Here is a 25,037-nt window from a genome sequence, read left to right on the forward strand (position 1 = left end):
GAGTGACGGGGTGTAGCTTGCAGGTGAGTGCAGGGACTTCCCTGTGCTCTTGTTTTCCCAGCCAGATGGGAGGGTAATGACAGCATGCAGAGCTGCTTCCTTCCCCTGCCAGACAGAGCTGGCCATACAGGGGTTTTAGTTTTGATCCCCTGCTGCTTCCGTCCACAGTCGGGGAGCTGGTGCGCATGCTCCAGCCACACGGGGGCAAAGGGGGTACTAAGGCTTGGAATCTTGCTGTGGGGCTGGCATGCCTATGCTGGCTCACTCCACTGTGGGGGTGGGAGAGCCCCAAGGCTCACTGCAGCCTGGATCAAGACAAACTGAGCACCAGAGCCAGCCCACGAGCCATGGGTTCCCCATCCCTGAATAGACAAGACTGAACGGAAGTACTAATGTACCTGTTTTACAGTCATGGAACAGAATAGCTAATTGACTTGCCCCAAGCTCCACAGGAAGCCTGTGTCAGAGATACACTGAATCCAGGTCTCCTAAGTTACCAGTCCTAAGCCTTAACTCCAAGGCCAACTTTGGTCTCACGACAGTCAGTGGTAAAATCCTTGGAAGCCCTACTTCCTGTCTAGGCCAAATAAATATTTTGTGTAATTTAACTGGCTGGTTTTATTCCCTTTTCCCCTCTTGCTAAACCTGAATGTATTTTGTAGAACTAGGCTTTGTGGAGCGAGGGCATGTGAGATCACTTGTGTTTGTCATATTGCCTGAGGAATGTACACAGAGGTTTAGTTTGGGGCAAATTTAGATATCAAGATATGGACCTCTGGCATTTTCCTTATATGCTGTCTGTCTCACTCTGTATTTCTTGCATATAATAAGCTCTTAAGGGTGTGCATGTGCGTGTGTAAGATAGCTAGCACCTTGGAGCCCCGATCTTGGTCATCACCACAATATATATGTTAGTAATGAAATGCTTGATTGAGGCAGTAGTTCACAACCACTGGTCCACGGACTGGTGGCCAGCCGTGAACCCCTTCGTGCCAGGCCACAGCATTCTGCCAGGCCATGCCACCACCTGCTAATGACCCCAGCCTGCAGGGGTGCTCAGTTTCCTATAAGGGGCATACTTGCGCATGCACTAAAAATTCTTCCAGCCTCCCATTGTGAGTGGCACTGTGGGCTACCCCGTGTACTATGGTTGGAGCCAGGCCGCAGTGAGACAGTCCCTTCTGGGGCAGCCTCACCATGGCTCCGGTTCCAGCTCCAGCACCTGTCATGAAGCCCAGCCAGTGGGCCTGCGTCCCAGGCAGCTGCCCTGTCCTTTCCGTTGCGGGCAGTGTGTTTGGGACCAGGGAGCGGAGCCTTTGCAGCCATTAGCGTCCTGGCCTTTATCGATATTACCGAGGAGGATGAGATTAGAGGCCCCTGGCAGCTGTGCTGGGTGTCCACAATTTCCGCCCCTCCTCCAACAGGGCCTGGCTTCCTCCTTGGGATCTCCCCTGCCGGCTCTGGCCTGCACCGCGTGTCTGTCCACTTCCCAACATCCCAGGGCACCGCAGCCTGCAGTTCCGGTCAGAGTTGTGCAGGGGGATCTGGGCTCCCTGACTCAAACCAATGGGTGTCAGGGGCTGGTACCACCCAGTTTTCAGGTGGGTGCCACGAGCCTGAGACATGCATGGGCTGAGTGACCCTGAGACTTTAGGCCCCGACTGTTAACAGCCTGGGGAGGAACTCTAAGGCCACCAGAAACATGCACCAATCCCTGTCGCTTTCTGCTCCAGACACCACCAATCTTATGCGTGTGTCAAGGGCTGGGCTGTCGCCAGGTGGGGGCGGAGTCTCTTCCCAGCTGCGGAAGAATGCTTTACTGTGTGGCGGGAGGGCAGCCTTAGAGCAGCCGCGACCTAGGCAGAAGCACTCAGCTGGCGGCTGGGAGGCAGTACAGGGCTAGGTGAGGGGGGTACAACAGGCACAGAGAAGCTAGGTGGGGCTAGGTAGTGGGGGGGCTATGGGGACAGGGCTGGCACTGGGGGGTTCTGGGGAATGGAGGCTGGGACAGGGAGAGGCTCTGGGGAGGTTGGGTGTAGTGGGTCTCTGGAAACAGGAGGCTGGCATGGGAGCTTTAAGGGGTGGAGGCTGGCACAGAGGTGCTCTGAGGGCGACAGGCTGGCACTGGGGGACTCTGGAGGCCTGGGCTTTTGGAAGACTGGTAACATTTTATTTGCATATTCATTATTTTCACAATGAATATGAAAATAAAATGTTACTGGTCCGCCAAAAGTTTGTGAAGGGGTTTGGTGGTCCCTGGTATCATAAAGTTTAGGAACCACTGGATTCAGTGCAATTTTGTATCCCTCAATCAAGCTAAATCTTGGCAATAGGACACTGGTTTTCTAGAGAGCAAGATGGACATTTACACAGGAGGGGAAAAGATACACATCAAAAGGTTTTATGGAGCTTGGTTGCATTTTAATTGTTCTCATGGGTTAAAGGTGACTGTAGTCATTCCTGTTTTTAAATTGGCATTAAGAGTGCTGGTTGCCTCCTGAGCTGCCATTGCAAAAAGCACTATAATGTGTCTTCAATGGTACAATGGGAAGCATGACTTGGGCTGGGCATTATCTCCTTGTGCCTCTCTGATTTGGAAGCACCTGATGTGTGTCTTGTCCACTCATGTGTTAGGAAGGAGCCCCTAATTGACTTTCTGCAAATCATGCTGTTTACTTTTTATATTTGTCTGCTGGACAGTGAAAATAACTGGTCCATTTCATTTTTGTTTATGTATTCCTTTCCAAATTCATTGTTGGATTTTCATGAATGGGTAGTTGTGGCACAGTGCTGAAGTTTTTGGATTGCAACATTTAAAATAAACATTTTCCCCTGGAATTTATGTACAGATTTGGAACTATTGGGGGCCATTGAGAGAATTTTGTTTTTAACAAAACTTGTGGTTTTGGTCAAATGTCAGCTGACCATAGCCCACAGATTAGTGAGTATTTCTCTTTTCCTTTGGGGACCCGTTGGGACATCTTTGGTAACAATGAATAGTATTTTACTCCATATTTCAATGGAACCATTCATGGTGTGAGGTACCACTTAGTGTGACTTGATTCCAGTACTCCTGTTCATGTTGAGTAGCACTTAACTCTACCAGGGCTCATCTAGACTATGCTAAAGTGTCGAAAGAGGATATGCAAATTCCATTCTTCCTCAGAAAATGAGGTTTGTGCGGCTTTTCGAAAAGGGGGGGACGACCGAAAAACCCGCGTCCAAACTGCTTTCACTTTCGAAAGCTCTGTGGGAATTTGCATATACTCTTTCAACACTTCAGTGTAGTCTAGATGAGCCCCCAGTGACCCCACTGAATTATGTCTAGAGAGTAAAGGCCCTAGCAGGGGAAGTTCAGTGTTTTTATATTGCAAACAGCTATGATTAAGTTGAGAATTGCTGTTCTGAAAAGTGAGGGTTGGCCTTGTGTGAAACACCTTACGGCATTGTCGCTATGGTAATGGTTAAAAATAGCACTGTTGCAGGAGTGAGGTTTATATAGAATTTAAATGATAGCATCAAAGGATTTCATGGGCTTAAATCTGGGTAAAAATTACTGTCTCAAAACCATGAAATTAGAGGTGATGGCAAAAAAGTCCCATCACTGAAATGGGCATGGGGACATCAGTTAACCTGGAAAATGATCTGAGAGGATCATGTAGAAATACTTTAAAGAGACATGTGACAAACTTCATATTAAACATATTCAAAGAGCTCATTATTCCTTGGAATCCTTCCTGGATTTCAGCCCATTTTTTTTTGGCGGGCTTTCCACCATTGCCTCCAGTCTTCACTACAGCAGATATTACATTTCAGAATGAAGGCGGGAGAGATGTGTCATGTCCATTTCCTTGTCTTCCTTGCAGGAATATCTTAGGCATCTGATAAAACAGAGATCTTGACACTTCTTTTCTTCAGCAGGTTTTCAGTACCTAATGAACATAGAAATAGAGGAGGAAACAGGAGAAGGCCTCATCTGTGTCTCTGTGAGCAGGTGAATAATTTATTAAGAGAAGGCTAAATTGAATACATTAGTTTTGCCTGTAGTTATTGAAGTGAGGAGGCCCCATGCTCATGCTTGCATCTTGCCGGAGGGAGTGCTAGCCTTTAGGAAATTTAGTATCTCTCCCTTTGACTGGAATATTCAGGTTTCTATTATGGCATGCCATGGAGGGAGAGGTGACTTCTCAGTTAGCTGCAGCAAATCCCATGGAAGACTTTGAATATCTGAGATCTTGAACTGAACCTATGCAGAATGAGGTGTCAGGGTGATTTGGTCATGAATATAGGCTACTTCATTTTATACCAGTAAGAGGTTTTCAGTGTATATGGCTTTGTTCCCAGCAGAACCAAGACTAAATCTCTAAGCCTTAGACTCCTGGTGCCTTTCTGTCAGGAAAGAGGCAACACTGCCTCTCCAGCCCCAAACCCTATTGCTTCTGGGACTTAACATTCATATTTATGTTTTGCTTTGAATGGAAATACCATCTTTTTGCTGCCTCCTCTGCCTAAGCCTCTCTGGTAACATTCCCTTATTCTCCTTCCACTGTGATTGGTATTCCCACCAAGGCAATGGTCTAAATGACATTCCTGTGAATTAAAGGGCCACCTTATGGACATTTATTTTCACGTAGAAAACATTTTACTGGCATGGTAACACATGTTTTGTGCATTTAGAACCCCACCACCAGATTCCTGTTGTTCAGGGCATTTTCAGGAGCACAGGCGATTTTTAGAGTTTGGAGAATCTTGGCCTTAATCTTCTATTTCTGAGTTTGCAGTCATTTGTTGGGGGTGCCCAGAATGTCAGAGGCAGCGAACATTGCTCTCAGATTGGGAATAACTACAAGGTGAGGATCAGCTGTTTAAGAAACCAAAGGAAAAAACAAAACAAAAAGAAAAACAACTGGCAAGTCAGAAGAGCTGTTTCTTAAACAAGTCTCCTGTAGTGTTTTCCATGAGGCCTCACAGCTTTTTTAAGAAAGGGCGAAAAGAGAGCCATTTATGCAGTTAGAGCAAAATCACTGCCATGGTCAATGCATGGAGTGAGCCCACTCTTTCTGTAGGTGACACTGTTCCCACCAGAGAGGAGGCCTCACTTAGGCTATGTCTTCACTACCCCAATAAATGTGTTTTTACAGCAAGGTAGTTGCCATGAGTTAGTGATTGTTGTGAAATCCTAGTGGAGACAAAGTACAGGTAGTTATTACCTTACATCTATGTCCTAATTTAAGCCAATTCAAGACAGATCTGCAGTTGTGTATATAATGATCCAACAAAGTGCAGCTGAACCCCCTCCCTAAATAAACATAGAAGCTTTTACTAGGCTCTTAGGGCTCTGCCATGATTCTCTGTTTGGAGAACATACAGTTGCTAGGCTACTCTGCTCTTTTGGAATAGAGGGGCGATGGCCAGCTGAGGTTCACTGCTGCTTGGCTCAGACTGCTACTGGAGAACTGCTATTGTGCAGTGCTCCTGTACTCACTCAATGACTAATCAAAGCAGTTCTATTCTCCAGGTCACCATGACCCTATGTCTCAACAGATTTGCAAAGTACTTTTTTCAGTTCTTTTTTTATAAAACTGTAATACAGTAACATGCAACCTCCTCTTGGGTTCCTAAACTAGACCATGGCTCAGGAAAGCTAGATTCCATAGCACTAGGTGATGTCTATTTTGGGAAAGCATTGGAGAGCTTGTGAGGCATGGACTGCAGGGCTGTAAAATTTCAGTGATGATGCTCACACATCAATCCAGCGCAGCAAAGTTGCTCCTGTATTAGGGATTCCACACCAGTCATACAGCACTGGCCTAGCACTTAAGTGTTTGGGATCCTGTCTGATCACTTGATGCTACAGATGAGACAGTCAGCGCATGGGAAAATGCTCTGGTTGCTTCAAGTGTCTCTTGTAGTGTCTGTATTTCAAAGCCATAGAAGAGAGCTTAGCATGATTGCACGATAGACCCTAATCTTGGTGTGAAGTCCAATGCCTCTGATGTTTCACAGATGGCAACAAAGTTGACGATAGTTCGAACAGGCTTTAGAACTGTGCTGGGTGATATCACTGTGGTATTAAATTAAAGTGCTTGACAAGATAGCAAAATTTTTGTACTGCATTAAGCAGTGTGTTATCAATTGTGATTTCAGGGGCAGAATACATTTTTCCCAGCGCAAGCTGATAGAGCGGTTCGGTATACAAGCCTTTTTTAATATATGTATCTTCAGAGACAATCTAGGTCTTCTAAAATCCTGCACCACAGGACTTTTTTTACTTAGGGGTTTATTATTTCATGAAGGTCAAATACTCTGTCCAACGGGCTTGCCTGGCTTGAAAATGTCTGTTTGCAGTTGGAGATCTCTGTGTGATGCCCAAATCTGGTAGCATTTGTGGGCATTGTGCTCTTGGCATGTTTCTTGTGGTCTCCATCGCAGTACTAGCTCCAGATAAAATTAGTCTCGGAAACTCTGACTATCAGATTTCCCTGTGGAAGGGCCTGTTCTTGCAAAATGGGATGAGCGTACTCTCCTCCTACTAAAGTTCACGTGAGTTGAAAAGTGCTTGGTATCTTGTACTGCACCTTTACATCTTGCAGTTGGTTTCCATTAGGTGCAGGAGCAGAGCTTTCCTAGCCCAGGTAACCACATGGATCTAAAAGGACAAGAATAATCTAAATGTTCCTCTTCTTTTAATATTTTTCTCATTTTGTGTGTTGAATTCATCACAGTAAAATTGCTGTGTCCAGAGTAAAATCAGCATGCAGCGTACCCACTTAAAGGATGGCAGCAATTACCTTTTACATTCACCAAACAATGTAATAAAGTGTACTGCACATTGCCATATTTATGATCCGTTATCTCCCCTGTAATAATTGCCAGGCGCACTCAGCTTGTTTCATTTAAATGTCCTTCATTTTTGAAGAGCAGCATTTTTTTAAAAACCTAAAATAATAGAAAATATTGATAGTAAAAGCTGCGTAAGTCATCCCTTCTGCCCTCAGTAGCCATTGTATTATTAGTATTCACTGCATCATATTCTCTGTTTTGTACAGTTCTTTGTGAAATGAGAATACTAGATGACACTAAAAAGTCACCCTTGCAAAGGAAAGATGCATCAAGAACAAATATCAAAGGGGTAGCCGTGTTAGTCTGGATCTGCAAAAGCGACAAGGAGTCCTGTAGCACCTTATAGACTAACAGATGTATTGGAGCATAAGCTTTCGTGGGCAAAGACCCACTTCGTCAGATGCTTCGTCATACATCTGACGAAGTGGGTCTTTGCCCACAAAAGCTTATGCTCCAATACATCTGTTAGTCTATAAGGTGCTACAGGACTCCTTGTCATTTTTATCAAGAACAAAGAAATTGTTAAAGGTGACTTATTTAAACCAGCTTAGCTTTAAAAGTAAGACTGATGTTGATTCAGGGTCACAACAGGAGTTTTAGGTGTACAATGAATGCAGAATTAGGCCCTTGAAATAGTGTTTAATCTTGCCATGTCAAGCAACATTTATATAAGGGAGAAAAAAAATTGGAGTAGATTTAGTGAAATCTGCAGTTTAATGCTGATCTTGTGTAGTGAGCAGAGGGAGCTTAGCGTTGGAAGCACTTCAGATGTGAATACTGCTCTGAAATCCGATACTTCTCTATATGAGAGAGGAAACCACAATACAGCATGCTGTAGTTAGGAATAGATTGCTCTTTCAGACTTCCTTTAAGATGCTTGTGAGCATCCTATCAGTACACAGTATCTGAGCTCTCCCTAAGGCCTCTACAGCAGCAGCTTTCTGACACAAACACGTTCCTTGAGCTGTGCACATCTCTCCTGCTGACGACATTGATGATGCAGGTGCACATGAGAGAGAAGTCAATTTCAAAGCCATTTATGGTGATGCAGAGCTGGAAACACGGCAAAATAATACATTTGCCAAGGAGGGGGAAACAAAATAGGTAAGCATATGCATTTCTGTTTCCAAGCTTCTGCAGGGGGCGAGGTCGAGTGGGGCCAGGAGAGTTTTGGGGAGGGACTGCTGCACACTATGGAGAATAAAAAGTAAAAAGAAAAAAAGGGGATGACAAGTGACCCTTAACTCTGACTTGTGTATCTGGGAAATGTAATTGCTTGCATGCTGCTGGCTGCTACCTGATCTGCCAGCAGCTTCCTTAGAGTAGGAAATAGCACTGACATGATTTCTCCTTAGGAGGCTCTCATTGTTTTCATTTAGAGAAGTATGCAGCATTAGAAAGCACTTAGTGCTAATTTAGGGAGGTTTCTCAGGTGGTGAGGGGGGTCTCATTCCTTTCCCAGCTGAATCTTTAGCCTCCTGGAATGATTGGCATATATTTTGCAGTCTTGCCATTGGCACAACATCCTGTTTCCTGGGCGACGACTGGATTCCACCTGACTGTAGAATCTGAAACGTTGAAAGCCAGACCCAGTTGGTTTCTCTGCAGCAGGGATACTATCTGATTGTACTCCCCAGTGGTCTAGATCCAGTCTCCCTTGAAAAACTGGTCAAAGTACAGTAATAATAAGGCCATGTTGTCATTTTTTTCTAGAGCATAAGTCCCTCATTCCCACATCAGGCTGGTAGTTGCCAACTGGCCTCCACAGACGCAGCCAGCTTTTTGTAATATGATGAAGTGACATTAGAAAGATGAATACCAGTGACACTTTTCGACTTGGTTTCAGCAGTATTCTGTGTCCCCCTTGGTAATGCCCTGTCTCTCTGTGGATGGAGCTGTTTGGATTGTGAGTTACATTTTTGGTAGCCTTAAGACTGTACTGGCAGTTGGCGTTTACTGCTCTGCTTTGGTTAGTCACGTTTGTTTGTGTCACATTCACTCCACCATAATTCAGTGCCTCTATTGTCTGATTGAAGACTGTTATTCCTATGCATTGCTTTTAGCCTGGTGAGCCTTTAGATCTGGGTGTAATTTCTAATTCACATACCTGATAGTGTGATTTTTTTTTTAAGCGACAGCGCATGACTGTCCATCTGTGACTGGCCCAGAGCTCAGAACATGGGCACTGCATGGCAATAACAGAGCATCCCTAATGATGGAAAGTCCATCAATGAAACATAGGATGTGCCAGATTGGATCAGACCAATGATCCATTTATTCAGGTATTCTGTGAGGACCCTAGTGCGGCATCAGATGCTTCTGAAGAAGGTGCAAGTACCCTGCAGTAGGCAGTACTGAGACCTGCCCCAGGAACAGATTGCAGGGCCAGAAAGTCGTTGAAATCTCCCCTTTACTGGGATGAATAAGATGTTTACACTTGTGATGGTGTGTTGCATATGTGTAGCTACACATCTTGGTGCAAGGCAAGCTGCATCCATTGTCACTGTGGGAGTGAAAGATTCAGGCACAGAGGAGGGAGTAGGGAAAGGCAGCAGGACACTGTACTGCTGAAAAGAACCAGGTAGTGGTGGAAGGTGCATAGAGAGCTGTTCAGGGTGCGTACCTTAAGGTCAGGTTCATAGAGGGCACTCTGCTTACCTGCACCACGCCTCACTGTCTACACTGTTTTATAACCATGTTTGCAGGCTGCATGCTGCTACAAGTGTGTAGATGTACTCTAGGAAGCCAGTGCAGGCTTGGCAGTAAGGCTCGAAGATGGTGAAAACCCCCTGAAAATGAGGATGACATCAGTGATAAGCCCACCCAACTACTCATGGCTGACCTTTTGAGGGGAATTAGCCAGCAGTGTTGCAAGTTGCAGACTCTTGGCTGCTTTCATAGGACGGGTGAATCTGGCCCTCTCTTTTATTTTTTTTTAAAAAATGGGGGGAGGGAATGTGGTCAAATGTCTCTTTCTTAGGGGTAAAACTACAGCTGTGTCTATGGGAATGCTTTTTGCAGCTGTGGAGTACTCCATACTTCTGTTCTTCTGCAGTAGAAGTGAAATTCTGCATAGCCAAAGCAACATTAATAAACAAATCCTTGTTTGGCACCGTAATATGAAAAATATGGGACAGCAGTTGCTATGAGCAGGATGAGAGCTGATGTTTTGCCAACCTGAAGTGTAAAGCTGGTGCTGGAAGTGAGGCCTGAAGAATGGAAGCATTTGCCAAAAGGAAATGGAAGCGGGAGTAGAGGGTTTCGGGGAATGCGTCAAGGTCAGACCTGCCAAAAAGCCTCCCCTGTGGACAGGTCTGATTACGATAGTAACCACATTAGTCCATGCAAAGTACAGCTGGAGCCACAATTGGCCGTGTGTGTGTGTGTGATTGTTACTGAATAGCAACTTCTTTGCACGAATCAGAGAGATCTGGCTCAGGATCTGCCTGCTATGTTTCTATTCCATCGTGATAGGGAGGCTGCAGATGAGGCTATGAAGATTTATTATTCAGTGGGCTTTCCCATGTGCAGAGGTTGGAAGGTGCCATACAGACACACACATCCTATAGGAGTTTTTGAATGCTGCATTCAAATTTACAACCGATTAGACAGAGTGCAGTCAAGTTAAAATAGGGGATTTTTGCTAGAATTAAAGGCTGGTAGTAAAATATCTGAACTTAAGCTCGAGGTCTTTCAGACCAGATCCTCATGAGCTCAAATCCCAGCAAGACAGAAGTTTAGTTCAACTTTCCAAGATCTATATATTTTGACTCCACTCATATGACTTGTGTGTAAAGGCTTTCCATACTAAATCGTAGTACAGTCCATAAAAAAAAAATCTGCTTGTCCTTTTTTCTCTTCAAAGGCCCCATGAGACTCATTTTCTTGGCCTCTGTATCATTGTATTAAATAGAATACTAGAACTGGAAGGGACCTTGAGAGGTCATCAAGTCCAGTCCTCTGCACACATGGCAGTGCCATGGCTTCCCTGGCTTCCTAGGCTTTTGCATACGGGTTGGTTGCCAACTTCTCAGCAGAGGTGGTCTTTGTGGCTATAATTAGGAAAAAACTTTTGAGATTGATGAGGAGCAAAAGATGCTGTCTGATTGCAAAATACCGTTGTTTGACAAGTGTGGGGACATGATTCTTTAGTCTTATGAGAGGACAGATGAGATCCCAAGGGGGAAAACAGGGAAGCAATCAGGGTCCACTCCCAGGAGAAAGATGAAGTATTAGGTTAGCATTCTGCATTTATTTTTACGGTGCACAAGAGGGAGATAGTGGTTCAGGTGGTCGCAGACTATACAAATGGCACTAGGGGAACTAGTGGGATGTTTCTCTGTTATAGAGGAGTCCTAGTCGCTTTCTCTGGGTGTTTCCAATGGGTCGTTTTTGGCCATTGCTTTTTCATTCTCAGAGCAGCCTCGCTTCATCTGAGAGACCAGGACAAGCTGTTGGCTGAATTGCTAAAGCCATGCTATGTGAAGGAGGAGGGTGGTCACCTTGTGAGTTTTCCTAATTTTCCTCAGTCTAACCTTGTTGTGATGCACTTAGACTAAGCTGCCGTCCACAACACATGAACCGATGAGTGTGCCACCCATATGGAATGTTGACATGCAGTAGGGCTGCCCTTTGAGCACTTCCTTCTTGTCTCCTTTTCTCATCTATTTCAGCCTGAGCAGCAATGGAAACCATCTTTGCTCTCTGATTTTTCCAGCACGGTATCTCAATGAAAGATGAGCCTTGACGTCAATGTGGAGGGTCTGTTTCATAGTCCAGCTTGTTTATTAGTCACAGCTGAACTCTTTTCACCTAATGAACCTGCCTAAAATTTAATGCTCGGGAAGTTCAGCACGGGTTCAGATGTCCTTGGGTTCTTATGCTGTTCTGTAGAAGTGCTTATGCCACTCTCATCACCATAATACCTGAGTGAAGAGTATTAAGCAATGTGACTAACGTACTTGTGTTTATTGTTGCATACTTTCCCCAGAGGGAGACGTGTGTGGTGGAATGTTCTACTTTGGAAGTTGGTGCAGAGGGGGACAGGTAGTAGTGAATATGTGCTTATTGGAGACAGGAAGAGGGGAAGAGAAGACCAGCTCAGAGAAAACATAGGGGGTAAGTGGACATAATGAAAAACAAGTCCAGGTAGATTAGGTAGAAAAGGGGGCAAAATGGGGGGGGGGGGGGAGGAAATGATTCTGGAGGGAAATTCCCAGCCACTTTTGCCATCCTAACCCAGATATGCAAGGCATCTCTTGTACTTAATACAGAGCACTGGACAAAAGCTGCTCCTGACTTGCTGACTTTCTGTGGAGACATTGGGCAAGTCACTCCATCTCTCTGCCTCTCAGTGTGTATGTGTTTGTACCATGCCTGGCGCAACAAGGCCCAGTTGTGGTAAAATAAATAATAAGGATTTTATTTTTTAAATAATAAGGATTTTATTTATTTATTGGTTTAAAATCAAGATTTTTAAAAAATGGACTCACCATGGGGGAGAGAAGTCTACAACATTTTTTACAAACTCAGATTGGCTTTACAAACATCAAGAAATAGCTTGAGAAGATTCAAGGTATCCATAGCTCTTTCCCTCCCCAGACATGTTCTTTTAGTCTTTGGGTATTTGTAAGTATTCATTCCCCATTACCCAGCCTAATCCATGCACACATTTCTATGTGATGAGTGGGAATTGACATTTTTCAGCATCATCTAGTCAGGCAAAATTTAAATGAAGAAAACTCATGTTTTGAAGCAAAGTGTTAAATAATGTTGCTTATGCAAACTGAGCTGACCCAGAGAGCCATAAGTAACATGGGCTTCAGAGGTAGGGCATTCGGGCAGTAACGAAAGGGTTCAGTCAGTTCTTTTGCAAAAGAACATACTCCTGTCCTGTTGACCGGAATGGGCTCCATGCAGGCAGATTGCTTTGCAGGATTAGGGCCCAGGACTAGAGCCTGCAAATGCGTTGAGCCGAGCTTTGTTTGCAAAAGTCTGCCAGAAAACACTCTTTATGGGCTAAGCCAACCTCTAACTCTTGGAACTTTCCTTAGGGTCAGGCTTAGTGTTCCCTCTATTTTTTTTTCCATCCATGGCAAAATAAATGTGTTATGATGTGCACCTAGGTGTATGTGGATATGCACCACCAGTAAACAATGATGCCTGCTATGGGTGCTCTGCTAATCATCTGGGCAGTATTTGAATCTCTTCTGGATGGCCACTCAAGCACTCAGCTTACAGGGATCACTAATCAAGTTGTATCTAGCCATGTATTGTAGAATTTCTTGCACCTTCCTTTTAGGATTGCCAGGTGTCGGGTATTGACCCAGACAGTCTGGTATTTTCGCCTCCAGTCTGGTAAAAAAAAAAAAAAAATTGTCCAGTACTTTCTGATTTTTTTTTTTCCCCTCCGGCCAGAAGGAGAAAATCCTGGGTGCTTACCTGGCAGCCTGTTAGGGCCAAAAAGCCTCAAAGGCATTTCTTAAAGGGGCCATGCTGTTTTATTTTATTTTATTTTATTGCTTAATAACTCTTGGGGTCCTTTTTTTCTTTTTTCTCAACAACTTTGCCCCCCCCCTTTTTCCCCCCTCAACAGAATTTTTTCCCCAGTGTTTTTTTTTTGGGCAGTGGGGTGTTCAGTATTTTTGGTTTAAACCATCTGGCAACCCTACTTCCTTTGAAGCAGCAGGTATCGCTCACTGTTGGAGATTGGATCTGGGACTAGATGTATTGGAAAGCATGCTTTGTCTGTATGTGGCATACGTGTGTATGCATGCGCATGTATGTATATACATATATAGCTAGTTAATAGATTCCGGGCCAATAAATGGCATTCAAGAATGTGTTCTTGGGTTTGGTAGAACAAATAAAATGTGTGTGTTTTACTGTGCAAATGATTTATCTGCGCAGCACTTTACATGGATCTATTAACAAGGTAGTCCATTGGTTACTGCAGCATGACAGTTTCTATGTTGTGCATTCCACAAACCTGAGTCATTTGCACTTTGGAAATACTGCCTTCAGTTTATATCTGTTCCATCTTGCCGTCCAAATAAATCGGTAAATGTTGTCATGCTTAGCCCTGGCCTGTAGTGAGTAGGGAAGGAGCTTGCCATTTTCCTATTTTCTGGAACTGCCTTCCTCTGCTCAGCAATAGATCAGTTATTTCTGGCACACACAGTCTTGGGGAAGCCATGCTGCAGTGTTGCTCGTTTATTTTTGCAGATGCACTAATTAGCTCACCCGCAGTCGGGCAGAGAGAGGGAAAGAGGGTTGCATCTGAAATCCTATAATGGTTGGAGCTGGAGAGATTGAATTTAACAGGACATTCCAGGTTGTAGTTTTGTGTTTTTTCTATATTAAGACAACAAAAATGCATCAGGTCCCTGAGGGAAATTGCCTGTCAAGAACTGAGAATGTTTCCTGGACTGCGACAGCAGTGAGCAAGTGGAATGGGATTTTGGGCACAGAGGAGACTAACATCTCATCATCATCATCATCATCCTCATACCAAGGGTAATGTCTCCTTAGGGGGATCTAGTGACATCAGAACCCCAGGAGAAGATAATTCCTTCCATTTTATGTACATTTAGAGTCGGCTCTTACAGCTGGATCTTACAGCCCTTACTCATGTGAGCACACCCATTATTGTCGAGCAGAGGCTAAGAGTATTCCAGTGAGCAAGGGCTGCAACATTAGGCTCTCAGGGTGCATAACTTCATTATGTATAGGATTTCTTTCATCTTCGATGTCCTGGGTTCTCCCATTCTGAATCGTTCGTCTCCAGTGTGTGCAAGGCAGTATGCTCTACTGGTGGTAGAAGAAGTGTCAATCAGGAGTCATAGGCTTGGTCTACACTAAGAGTTTAGGTTGAATTTAGCTGTATAAGGTTGATTTTCTAAACCAAGGCTACTCAACTTTGGTGGCCCTGGGGGCCACAGTAATACTCACAGCACAAGTTGAGTGCTGCAACTTAAGTGTGGTTGCATATACATGCAAATATATGCAAATAACTTTTCACACTGACAGGCATGAATACAAAGATTAAGCCTCAAGCTGTGGTACCAGACCAAAACGTGGCCAGTGTGAGCCAGTCACCACCTCTCAGGCTCTGCCCACAAGGCTAAGCAGCCAGTACTTCCCATAATGCCCAGGCACTGCTGGCACCTCCTCCCTTGGGGCTAGAAATGCCGACACCCTGTACCCATGCCGACACCTTGTTCCAGCCAGCCCATCTGCTTGCGTCTTTCAGTGCTCACCCCATGTGGGAAGATGACTCGCCCTCATGGAGCTTGTTTCCAGTGGAGGCCATGTTCAAAGGATCTCATCCTTGGGCTGCGTTTTGAGCCCTGCGTAAACCCAAACCGCACTGTAGGCTGCGTGTTGAGTAGCCCCGTTCTAAACAATGAGTCCTTGTTACCAAGCACATTCTGTTGACTTTAAGGGCAGCTGAAGTCAATTTTGGTACCTCTGCTTTTCACGAGGCGTAATGCAGGATTTGACAGTAGTATACACCCTATGTTGAGAAAGTTGACATTCTTGGCCTCTGGAAGGCATCCCACTGTGCCCCCCTCTGACTGCTTTAACCAGAACTTGCGCCTCTGCTGCTTTAAAAGTGAACAGGAAAGCCTTGAGAGAATTTGAATTTCATTTCCTATGTGGTCAGTGTTGCAAGCACACTTCAGAGCAGGCAGCACATGTGGCCATGAGTTCAAGTTCCATGGGCACTAGTTCCCAAGGGCGCAAAATAGCACCAGCATGGAGCGTAAAGGAGATCTTGCATTTCATCGAGGTGAGGGGGCAAGGAATCCATTCTCTCTTAGCTCTGAACCACCAGTATCTACATCAGGGGTGGGCAATAATTTTTGATGGAGGGCCACTCCAAGATTTTGGAAAGTGGTCGAGAGCCGCACTCTTCCATGATATTAGTGGAGGAGAGGCAAGGTCTGGGATGGAGGTTGGGTGCAGAGGGGAGCTTGGATTAAGGGATTGGGGTGCAGGAGGGAGACTGGATTCTGGGAGGGACTTTGGATGAAAGAGGCGGTTATGACCCTAGGGCAGAGGACTGGAGTGCAGGGATTTGGGATGTGACCTAGGGTTGGAGGGGCTTGTGATCTGGGGCAGAAGATTGGGGTGTCAGATCTTGGAGGGTGTATGGGTACAATAGGCAGACAGAAGGTTTGGGTATGGTGAGTGAGGGGGCAAAGGGTTGGGCAGGGAGAGGCTGGGGTGCTAGAGGCAGCAGGCTGTCGCCAGGAGACATCAGACAGCATGCAAACCAGCCTGCCTGCCTGCAGTGTTTTAAAGGTTTCCCAGCCAGCCTGTCTGTTTGCCTGGTCCTGTGCTGCTGTGAATAACGGAGCTGAGGAGAAGGGGTGTGGTTCTTCTTGTCTGCCTGTTGTTTCAACAAGCAGCTCCCATTGGCTCGTTTCTGGCAGAAACCAGCCAATGGGATTGTGCTGGGGGCAGGATGACTCCTGAAACTCTTCCCCCTCCTCCCCTCCTGTTGTGAAACAAAAAGGAAGCCCAGCAGCTGCATTTCTGCATGCTGTGTGGAGCAAGCAGGAGAGCCTGCCTGGGGCTCCCTGCTCTGTCCACATGCCGGATCCAGGGGCTTGGTGGGCTGCATCCGGCCCAAAAGCTATATTTTGCTCAGGCCTTATCTACATGAAGATAAAGTGTATGATGGGGAATGGATACTCCAAGGACTCCCAACAGTGGCGTGTTAAAATAAAGGAGCTGATGCTGTCTTATCACAAAACAAAGAAGGCAAACAGAAGGTCTGATACATTACCACAAACATGCCACTTCTGCAACCAACTGCATGCGATCTTACGAGGTCACCCAATCCGTTCCCAAGCCAGACTATTGAATTCACCTAAGACACTCAGGGCAGCAGCGGGAAGGACAGCGCAATAGTGGAGGGGGGAGGAGAAGGAGGACAAAGAGAATGGCCGAGCGTCTGGAGCCAAGAACCTTTTCGTGACTTTGGGAACCAATTCTCTTCCAGTCAGGCACTGATCTTGGAGGGCACTTCTGGTGAGTTTACAATTTTTTTCTTGATACAAGAAGAATCAGGCAATCAGGTGTCATGTGTGGTGTACTCTGTGCCTACGCAGCACAGGGGGCCCAGAACAGCTTCTTAACGTCTGGAGAATGGAGTAGGAATCCTCCCTAGACAGCTTCATGAAGCTCTCAGATAGGAACTCTGATCCTTCTCACAAGGTTTCTGGGATGGTCAGCCTTATTTTGTCCTCCATGGTAGGGCACCTTCCTACGCCAAGCCAGCAGTAAGTGGTCTGGCATCATTGCAGCATTAAGGCTCAAGTTTCTGGCCACATTCAATCAGCATCAACTCCCTATCTCTGTGTTATTCGGAAAAGACTGATATCTCGCATGAATGAAAGAAAAGGGGAAGGTATTAGCTGCTCCTGCTGCTGCTAGCATGGCTTCAGCCTCTAGCACCCCCTCTCTACCTTCCTCCCTGCCACCCACAGGCTTCTGTGGAATGGGAAAGTAGCACCCTGCTTCCCAAAAGAGTATGGTAGACACAGAAGAGGGAAGCCGCATGAGCCACTGCCCTGTAGTTGAACCACTCTTTACTGAGTGGTCCAGGCTGCCCATGTGTGGCTTCATGAGCCATCGGAACAGAAGGTAGGCTGAGTCACCAAGGATCTCATTTTCTGCTCTGGAAAAAATGTTCCAGCTTGCATCTTTTTGAAGAAGCAGGAGTTCCTAAAGATGCGTGTGTCATACCCCTTTCTTGACCATCCCACGTTGGTGTCAGTGAAGTGGTTCTTGTGATCTACCAGCGCCTTCAGCACCATTGAGAAGTACCCCCTGCAGTTCATGTGCTCTTTGGCTAGATGGTCAGGTGCCAAAATGGGGATGTGCCAAAATAGATGTTCCCTCTATTGCCTCACTGCAGTTAGGAAACCTCATCACAGCAAAGCTCTCCACTGTGGCATCCAAGTTTCCCAGAGTCACTACTTTCCCCAGCAGAATGGTGTTGATTGCTTTGACTACTTGTATAACAGCCCTCACTGTAGGTTTCCCTATTCCAAATTGATTCCCAGTTGACTGGTATTTGTCTGATGTTGCAAGCTTCCACAGAGCAATTGCCAAATCCTTCTCTACTGTCAGAATGGGGGCTGTCCTCTGCACTTCAGGGTAGGGGGAAGTCATTCACAAAGCTCCATGGAAGTGGTCTTGTGCATTCTGAAGTTCTGCAGCCACTGCTGATCTCATATCTGCAGCACTATGCAGTCCCACTAGTCTGCTTGTTTCATGGCACTGGAACCGGTGTTTTATTGTTGCCAGAGGATTGATTGCCAGCTGTGTTTCCAGTTCACTCAATGCAAGGGTTGCATGTGGCACCCTGAGACCAAGATTCTTCCTCGTCCTCTTCCTAGTGGAGTGATGTGCATATATTCTTGTAATACTGCATCATTAGGCTCACCAAGGTACATACCAACATCACAATGCTTTGATGCACAAAGGGATCCAAAAAGGGGGCACTGCTATGGTGCCTGCATGGGTAACCAGGGCCAAAAAGGGCACAAAAAAGACTGTTTCCCGTTGATCTCAAGCAAGGTGGGAAGGGGTAAACGAGCTCATTATGGGCTGCTGGCAACATGGACCCAGAACCACCTGCTGCACAGTTTTGGTCCCAGCGTACACCAGGAGCATAATGCAGAATGAAAAGCAGATAGGCACTATGAGAGAGCTACGCACAATGAATTGCTCAAAGTCGACGGCAGCCTCCTGACTGGGGATATGCTACTTTAAACTATGTTTAATTTTTGCACACATGAGGACATCACAAAATCAGGCGAAAGAAATCTACCTTTATGAATTTGACCTTATCTAGTAGTGTAGACATGGCCACAAGTTCTAGTGTTGTGTCTGCCACAGACTCACTGTGCATCATACGGCCTACGAGAGTATCCGTTTCTCCAACAATAAAACGGCTTCCTGGGCTTACCAGAGTTTTGCAGGGCTTCATTAATGGATGTTACTTGAGAGTCTTGAATGCAAAGTGCCCTGTAAATGGAAAGCATTATTATTTCTTCTGTAGTGCTTCCTTCCACTTCAAGTGCAACAGCTTTGTTTCAAAAAGTCATTTCAGAAAACATCTGAAATAACTTTAGAAAGCTTTGTGGTTCTGGTTGGGCAATAGCTAACTGGGTCACAATGCAGTCTGCTGTGACATGTCAGGCGCGTAAGCGGGGTGTGGGTGTAAAGGGTGCAAATGCATCCCTCGTAAAGTCCCCCATGGTCTGCCAAACATGAGGAGGGAAATCAATTCCTCCCTTACACTGCTGTAGGGACAGAAGCAACTGCTTGTCAGAATTTGCTACTTAGGGTGTACTGAGCATGCTCAGTGGAACTGAGCATACTCAGCTGCTGTTGCTGCTGTACTCATGTGGATTTTGCTTCTGTCCCTTTACAAGCATTAAAAAGAGGTTTGGGGCAAATTGCAGCAGGAGGATGGACAGAGCGCTGAAATGGGGGGGGGTCAAGTAACTTGGGTGAAGCAGAAGAGGGGCTAGAGGTGAAAAAATCGGGGGGGGGGGGGCAGGAGCTGGGGTTTGCCTCAGAGTAGATGCTGCCAGCCCCTGTGCAGGGGGAGGGGGATATGAGCTGGGGTTTGACTCGGGGGGGGGGGGGGGGGAGGGAGGGAGGCGTTGCCAGCTCCTGTGTGTGGGTTTATTTCCCCCCTTGGGGATGAAACGTACCAACGCAGGAGTACAAGGCAGCTTCCTGATTGTGCTCTTAAAGATTAGGGATGTTAAATTGAAGTTAGCAAGCTAATCAAGTAATTGATGGAATTTCCATCAACTACTCAATTAGTCAATAAGGGGATTAGCTCCCAGAGCAGCTGGAGTCGGGACTACTCAGTCCCAACTTGCACTGGATCCAACCACTGCGGCTCTGCTTTTTAAATGTAGTAAGAGCTGCCAGGTTCTTACTACATTTAAAAAGCAGAGGCGCAGGTTCCCCACTGTGCCTCCATCTTCCCTGCCTCCAGTGGAGACAGTGCTGGGGGGGAACTGGCTTTTAAACTGGTTCCCCCCAGCACCAGCTCCTGCTCCCCCCCTTGCTGAATACCCAGTAAGCTTAGGCTTATTTGGTAGTTGACTACTCGCTTACATCCTTAACCTAAGCCCCTCTGAAAGCTCCCCTAGCCTCATTTGTATTATTCCATTACTATAATGAATGGAGAACAAGAAAGTGCAAGGTAATAACCACATCCTGTACCCCCTTCCTCAGCCTGCCTCTGCACCCAATCTCCCACCCAGGCTCCCCATTTCACTCGTATACTTCCCACCCTCCGAGACCCCACATCCCCATCCTGCTCCTGCATCCTACATCCTGCCTAAACCCGGCACCCTCACCCCAGCCTGTTCCCATGCAGCCCCTCCCACATAGTGAACCTCTTATTGTTGTCCTCACCCCAGAGCCTACAAACCCCAGTTCCCAGAGAGTTCATCTGGTTTTGGGGGGAAGCGCTTGAAAAAATCATTAAATTGACATCATGGTAAAACTGGATCAGAGTGCAAGTCATATCACCAGTATGATCTCTAAAGCAAATTGAGCTGGACCTTACTGGGTTAAATGTCTCCAAGGTCATACCTCAGTGCTCCCCATATGTACAAACATTCCAACATGGTTAAATTATGGCATATTGACAAACCTTATAAGAAAAAGAACCCCAAGGGGTGTACTGGAAACTGTTTTGGGTGGAACTGGATTAGGAGTTGGAGTACTGGATGCCACTAACATAGAGGTATTGGCAAACAAACTAAATTGCGTTACAGATGACATACAAAAGTTGGGAAAGCCTATCAGTGCATCTGTATCAAAATTAGGACTGGGACAACACTTCTTTTCTAGAATATTGCCAGTATTGCAACAGCAGGGGGAAAAGGATTTGTAAATATTAGCAGGAACTATGGGATCAATACAAGAAAATGTGACCCTAGCATTAGCCTATACACAGGCCCAGGAAATAAGTCAGGAGTTGATCACTCAAATAATCCGGAAAGGTTATGTGAGAAAATTTGCTTTTGGAAATAAGAAAACTGTTGAGGGAAAATGTTACAGAAGGGGAGAGACAATTAATAGCATGGTGGATATTAGTACATATTACCCTAAACAAAGATCAGATGGTTCTACAAGCAAATATATTAACTGTACGCCCTAGCACAGGAGTGGGGAACCTTTTTTGGGTCCGCCGCTGTGAGAAGAAAAACAATAACCCCTCACGGACGTGGCCCCTAACTGAGAAGGAGAAAGATATTCCTCACATTCCCCTCGCACACCAGAGCCTGTGGGGGCCCAGCCTAATGGATTTTGCGTGCTCCAGCTCCGTGGTGGGTCGGTGGGGGAGGCTGGAGTGCCAGCATGGGCTCCTCAGTGTTGGGGGGGGCAAGTTGGGGACCACATCCAGCGCCTGGGCCTGAGGTTCCCCACCCCTGCTCTAGCTTAACTATTGATCTCTGTTCATTGGTATCTATGGGAATCCAGCTAACAAAAAAATTCATTATGTATTCCACTGATGATCATTCCTGGGCATATAAAGAAAACCAGCAATGGAAAACTACTGGCATGTTTCAGTGTGTAGCCCATGAAAATTAGGAATACGTGTGTGAGGATCAAAATTTATAAGAAAGGGATGAATGTTTCCATGTAAAAGACAAAGGAACCCCAAGATGTGTGTTTGATATCAGGCCCATATTCAGGGGTGTGTTTGCAAAGAGTGCGAATGCACCGCCACCGTGGTTGCCCAGGAAAGCATGCTCCATCCAACCAGGAAAGGAAAGAATGGTGCATTGCCCAAGCCTCCCTCTTTCATCCTCTGGGCAGCTGAGGGAAAAAATGGGGCTGATTTCTCCCCCTCCTCTAGGAGTGAGGCTGGGGCTGGGCCCTGCTCTTGGTGGAGGTGGTGCGGGGAGTCAGTCCCAGCCTTCCTCCAGCCAGCCAGAGCATGCCTACTTGAGGGGCCATGCAGGGAGATGCGTGAGTGTTCCCACCCTTGCAGCCATATTTACAAAAAAAGCGCGCACGCACACACTCCCCAGAAATTGCTGCATATGGCCTGCGTGTGTGTTTCTGTGGGGTAGGGGTAGTTTCAGGTGTCCTTTCTTTTCTTTTGAGGATTTCCCTACTTGAACGTATTTTCCTTTTTTTAATTCCTAAATCCTGTGGTGACAGTCAGTGGAAAAGTCTAGGGAATAGAGACCTGAATCTGCCTGCATGACAGGTGACACAGTGCTATTTCCACCAGGCATCTGCTATGGTGTACATGGGTGTTGGTCCTTGCTCAGAATAAGGAGCCATAAACATTCTGCAAAGCTCAGGCTCTTTTGACAAAGCGCTGATCATGATCTTTGAAGAGCCACTCCTGCCACTGAAGCTTGGCTAGATTGGATGGTCATAAGGCATGCCCGCCTTCTAGCTCCCTTTGCTGAGTTAGTGTGGAGCTGCATGTACTTTTCCTCAGTTTCCCTTCTGAGGAATTCAATAACTCCATTTCAGGCACTCTTGACATTTGATTCAATAATACCCTTTGTGTGGCTTTTTTATTACAAAACATCCCAATAAAAAGAGTTATAAAAAAGTCCCAAATAAATAAAATGTGCTTCTGGCTCTCCATGCTCCTCTGAAGCCTGCCATCTAGGTTATTCCCAGCTCTCCTGGTTCTGGGTAGCAGTGTACATCTCTGTCTCTCTTTTCTCCTGAGGGCAGGAACCCCAGTTTCCCTCCTAGAGTTGGGTGGCACTTTATATCCCCCAGATAGGCTCTGGGGTTTGGCACCTTTTGCTGGTTTCTGCTCCCAGCCGTCTCGGTAGCTTTCTTGCTCCCCATGGTGTTGACTGGCATTTACTCTACTCTGAGGGAAGGGACAACATTGGTGCTGGCTCTTTCTCCCAGCTCATTCCTTACTGTCTGGGGGAAAGGAGAGCAGAAATGTAAAATCCTGTTTAATTGGTTAACTGGTTAAACATTGTTTAATCCGTTAACCAATTAAAGAGGAGAATTAGTGGGGGGCATGATGCAGGGGGCTGGGCCAGTCACAATTCACACCCCTAGAGGAAATTCTTGCCCTGCCCTCCAGGCTTTTAAAGACACAGTAACAGGAATCCTTCCTTTCTTCTTGAGATCCCTTTCTTCCTCCATATCTCCTGAAGCTTTGTGAGTCAGGGCACCCCAAACTCTAAAGGGTCGTTGCACTTAGCAGGGAGGACAAACTACCTAAATGTGACACTAACATCTGATTTGCAAGGTGGTTTTGTTAGAGGCATATTTTACATACAAACCCCAGAGAAGCCCAGTATCTCAGCCACAGGATACCCCACCCCCTGCCTCCTCCCCAGTCATGTTTGTTTACAGCTTGCTCTTATCAGTGCAGGTAAAAGAGGACATATGGCTTAGCTTTGGCCGAGTGCTCACTGGTGCAAACCAAATTGCTCTGGAAACCAGCTGATGGGGTTCAGACTTTAATTGAGGCTTTCAGCAAGCTGCTCAGCAGTAAATAGCATTATGCTGACAAAAGCAGCCACGTAACCATGGATAAAGGTTCAGAGTAGCAGAGTTCAGGGCCTCTTGGGGATGCTGTTGCTTTTGATTTCCCACCATCATTCAGAAGTCCTGTAATATTGTTTAAAGACAGCAGTGCGTCATGTGAGCACATTAAACCCCTTTGTCCTGGAAAGCTGGAGCAGATACAGAGCCCTTTGGATTCTTCGCTTGCAGCTGCCACAACATGTGTGCAGAGGTAGCCTAACCTCGAAGCTTCCTTTTAATCGCTGTCCGGCTGACATCTGCAGCAATTGTTACAGGTCTTTCTTGCGTGGCAGGCTAAGCTCCCTCCTTCTTCCTTTTCCTGTCTATGGCTTCAGCACTGAATGGAAACCATTTCTTTATATCTGTAAGGGAGAATTTGACGGCTGTAGAAGGTTTTGCGTGGTAAGGTAGTCCCACTGAACATTAGGGTTCTCTGTTGCAGCTCCCCTTTAGATTACAGCACCCACCCTTTTGAAGCCACATTGCTGTAAACCTTCGGCGGGGAGGGGGGGAGGGGCGGGGGAGAGGTGGGGGAGTTGATGAAGGGAAGAGCTGAATGCTGGGGCAGGAGTGGGTGCCTGGGTTGTTGGCCTAGCTGGTTGCTTTCTGTTCAGTCATCCTCTGCTTTCTGTTTTGAATTTACTTGCTTGTATCTTAGGACAGAGGTGTAAACTGTCAGTGCCGAATAAGCTTGCTTTGTTTAGGATGCTGTGCTCACTGTGCATAATTAGCAAGAAATTAGTAGTATAGGGTTATCGGGCTGACTGATCAGCCTAGAAAGATTAGATGTTATTCAGTGCTGTAGCCAGTCTAACGAAAAAGAAATTATAGAGAACCATTAAATAAATGTGAAAATAAAATCTCGATGGGACCATCGTGTTATGTTTCCTAAAAAAAAGACTATAATGATGATAATTAAATGATGACAATGTGCTTAGTAATTTAGAAGCCCTAAAGGGCTGCTCCAAAGAGCGTACAAATTTAAAGGTATTTACTCTGCTCTAAAATCTGAAATATGTTTAATGTCCAGGGGTAGGTGTACAGGTTGTTTTTTTCCTGTGTCTTTTACTTTCCAATATTTTCAAAATGCTTTGCAAGATAGAGTGGCTGCTGTGCCTTCTTATTTGTATAAATTTAATTAAAATGAAAAGTTCATGTAAATTGTGGATTTGAAATACTTTATCAGCCTGAGTATATCACACTGTCATGACTCATCATTGTGAAGAACCAAAACTTGCTACGGGAGGAGTATTATCCTTTCTTTATTGTTCTCCCCTCCAGTTCTGCTACAATTGGGGTAGATTTCACTCTTGTATTGAATATTGAAGCTGATGCCACTGCAGGAAATAAGTGATTAATAAGCAAATAGTGACAGATGATTCTGGAAGGGCTGTGCTGTATTAGTGAAAGGGTGAAATGATGATTAACACATCAGCAAAGCAGCTCAGAAGAGAATGCTGCACTTGTGTCTAGATCTCCGCAACATAAATGTGATACGTAGTTGTTAAATGTATGGGTCCATGTATATGTGTGTTTGCATAACTCTATGATTTGTGTACAAACTGAGGAACTGTCTATCCATATGGCTTACTCTAAACAGAGTGAAAATATATCTGGACTTTAGA

General features: G+C 45.8%; 1 protein-coding gene across 9 annotated transcripts in view; it reads left to right on the forward strand.

Moving 5' to 3' along the window:
- The window catches only part of CMIP (c-Maf inducing protein), a 198,556-nt gene that overhangs the window by 124,006 nt on the left and 49,513 nt on the right, over positions 1-25,037 (forward strand). Inside the window, exon 1 of one of the 9 annotated variants that reach the window (XM_025184435.3) lies at positions 23,488-23,623. The exons of the other annotated variants lie outside the window; for them this stretch is intronic. Within the exon in view, the coding sequence (XP_025040220.1) occupies positions 23,612-23,623 (12 nt within the window). The 5' untranslated portion in view covers positions 23,488-23,611. Of the gene's footprint in view, positions 1-23,487; positions 23,624-25,037 lie in introns of those variants that run through there. 9 annotated transcript variants of the gene reach the window in all.

The sequence above is a fragment of the Pelodiscus sinensis genome, chromosome 12 (genome assembly GCF_052426305.1).
Source record: "Pelodiscus sinensis isolate ZL-2025 chromosome 12, ASM5242630v1, whole genome shotgun sequence".
NCBI lineage: Eukaryota > Metazoa > Chordata > Testudines > Trionychidae > Pelodiscus > Pelodiscus sinensis.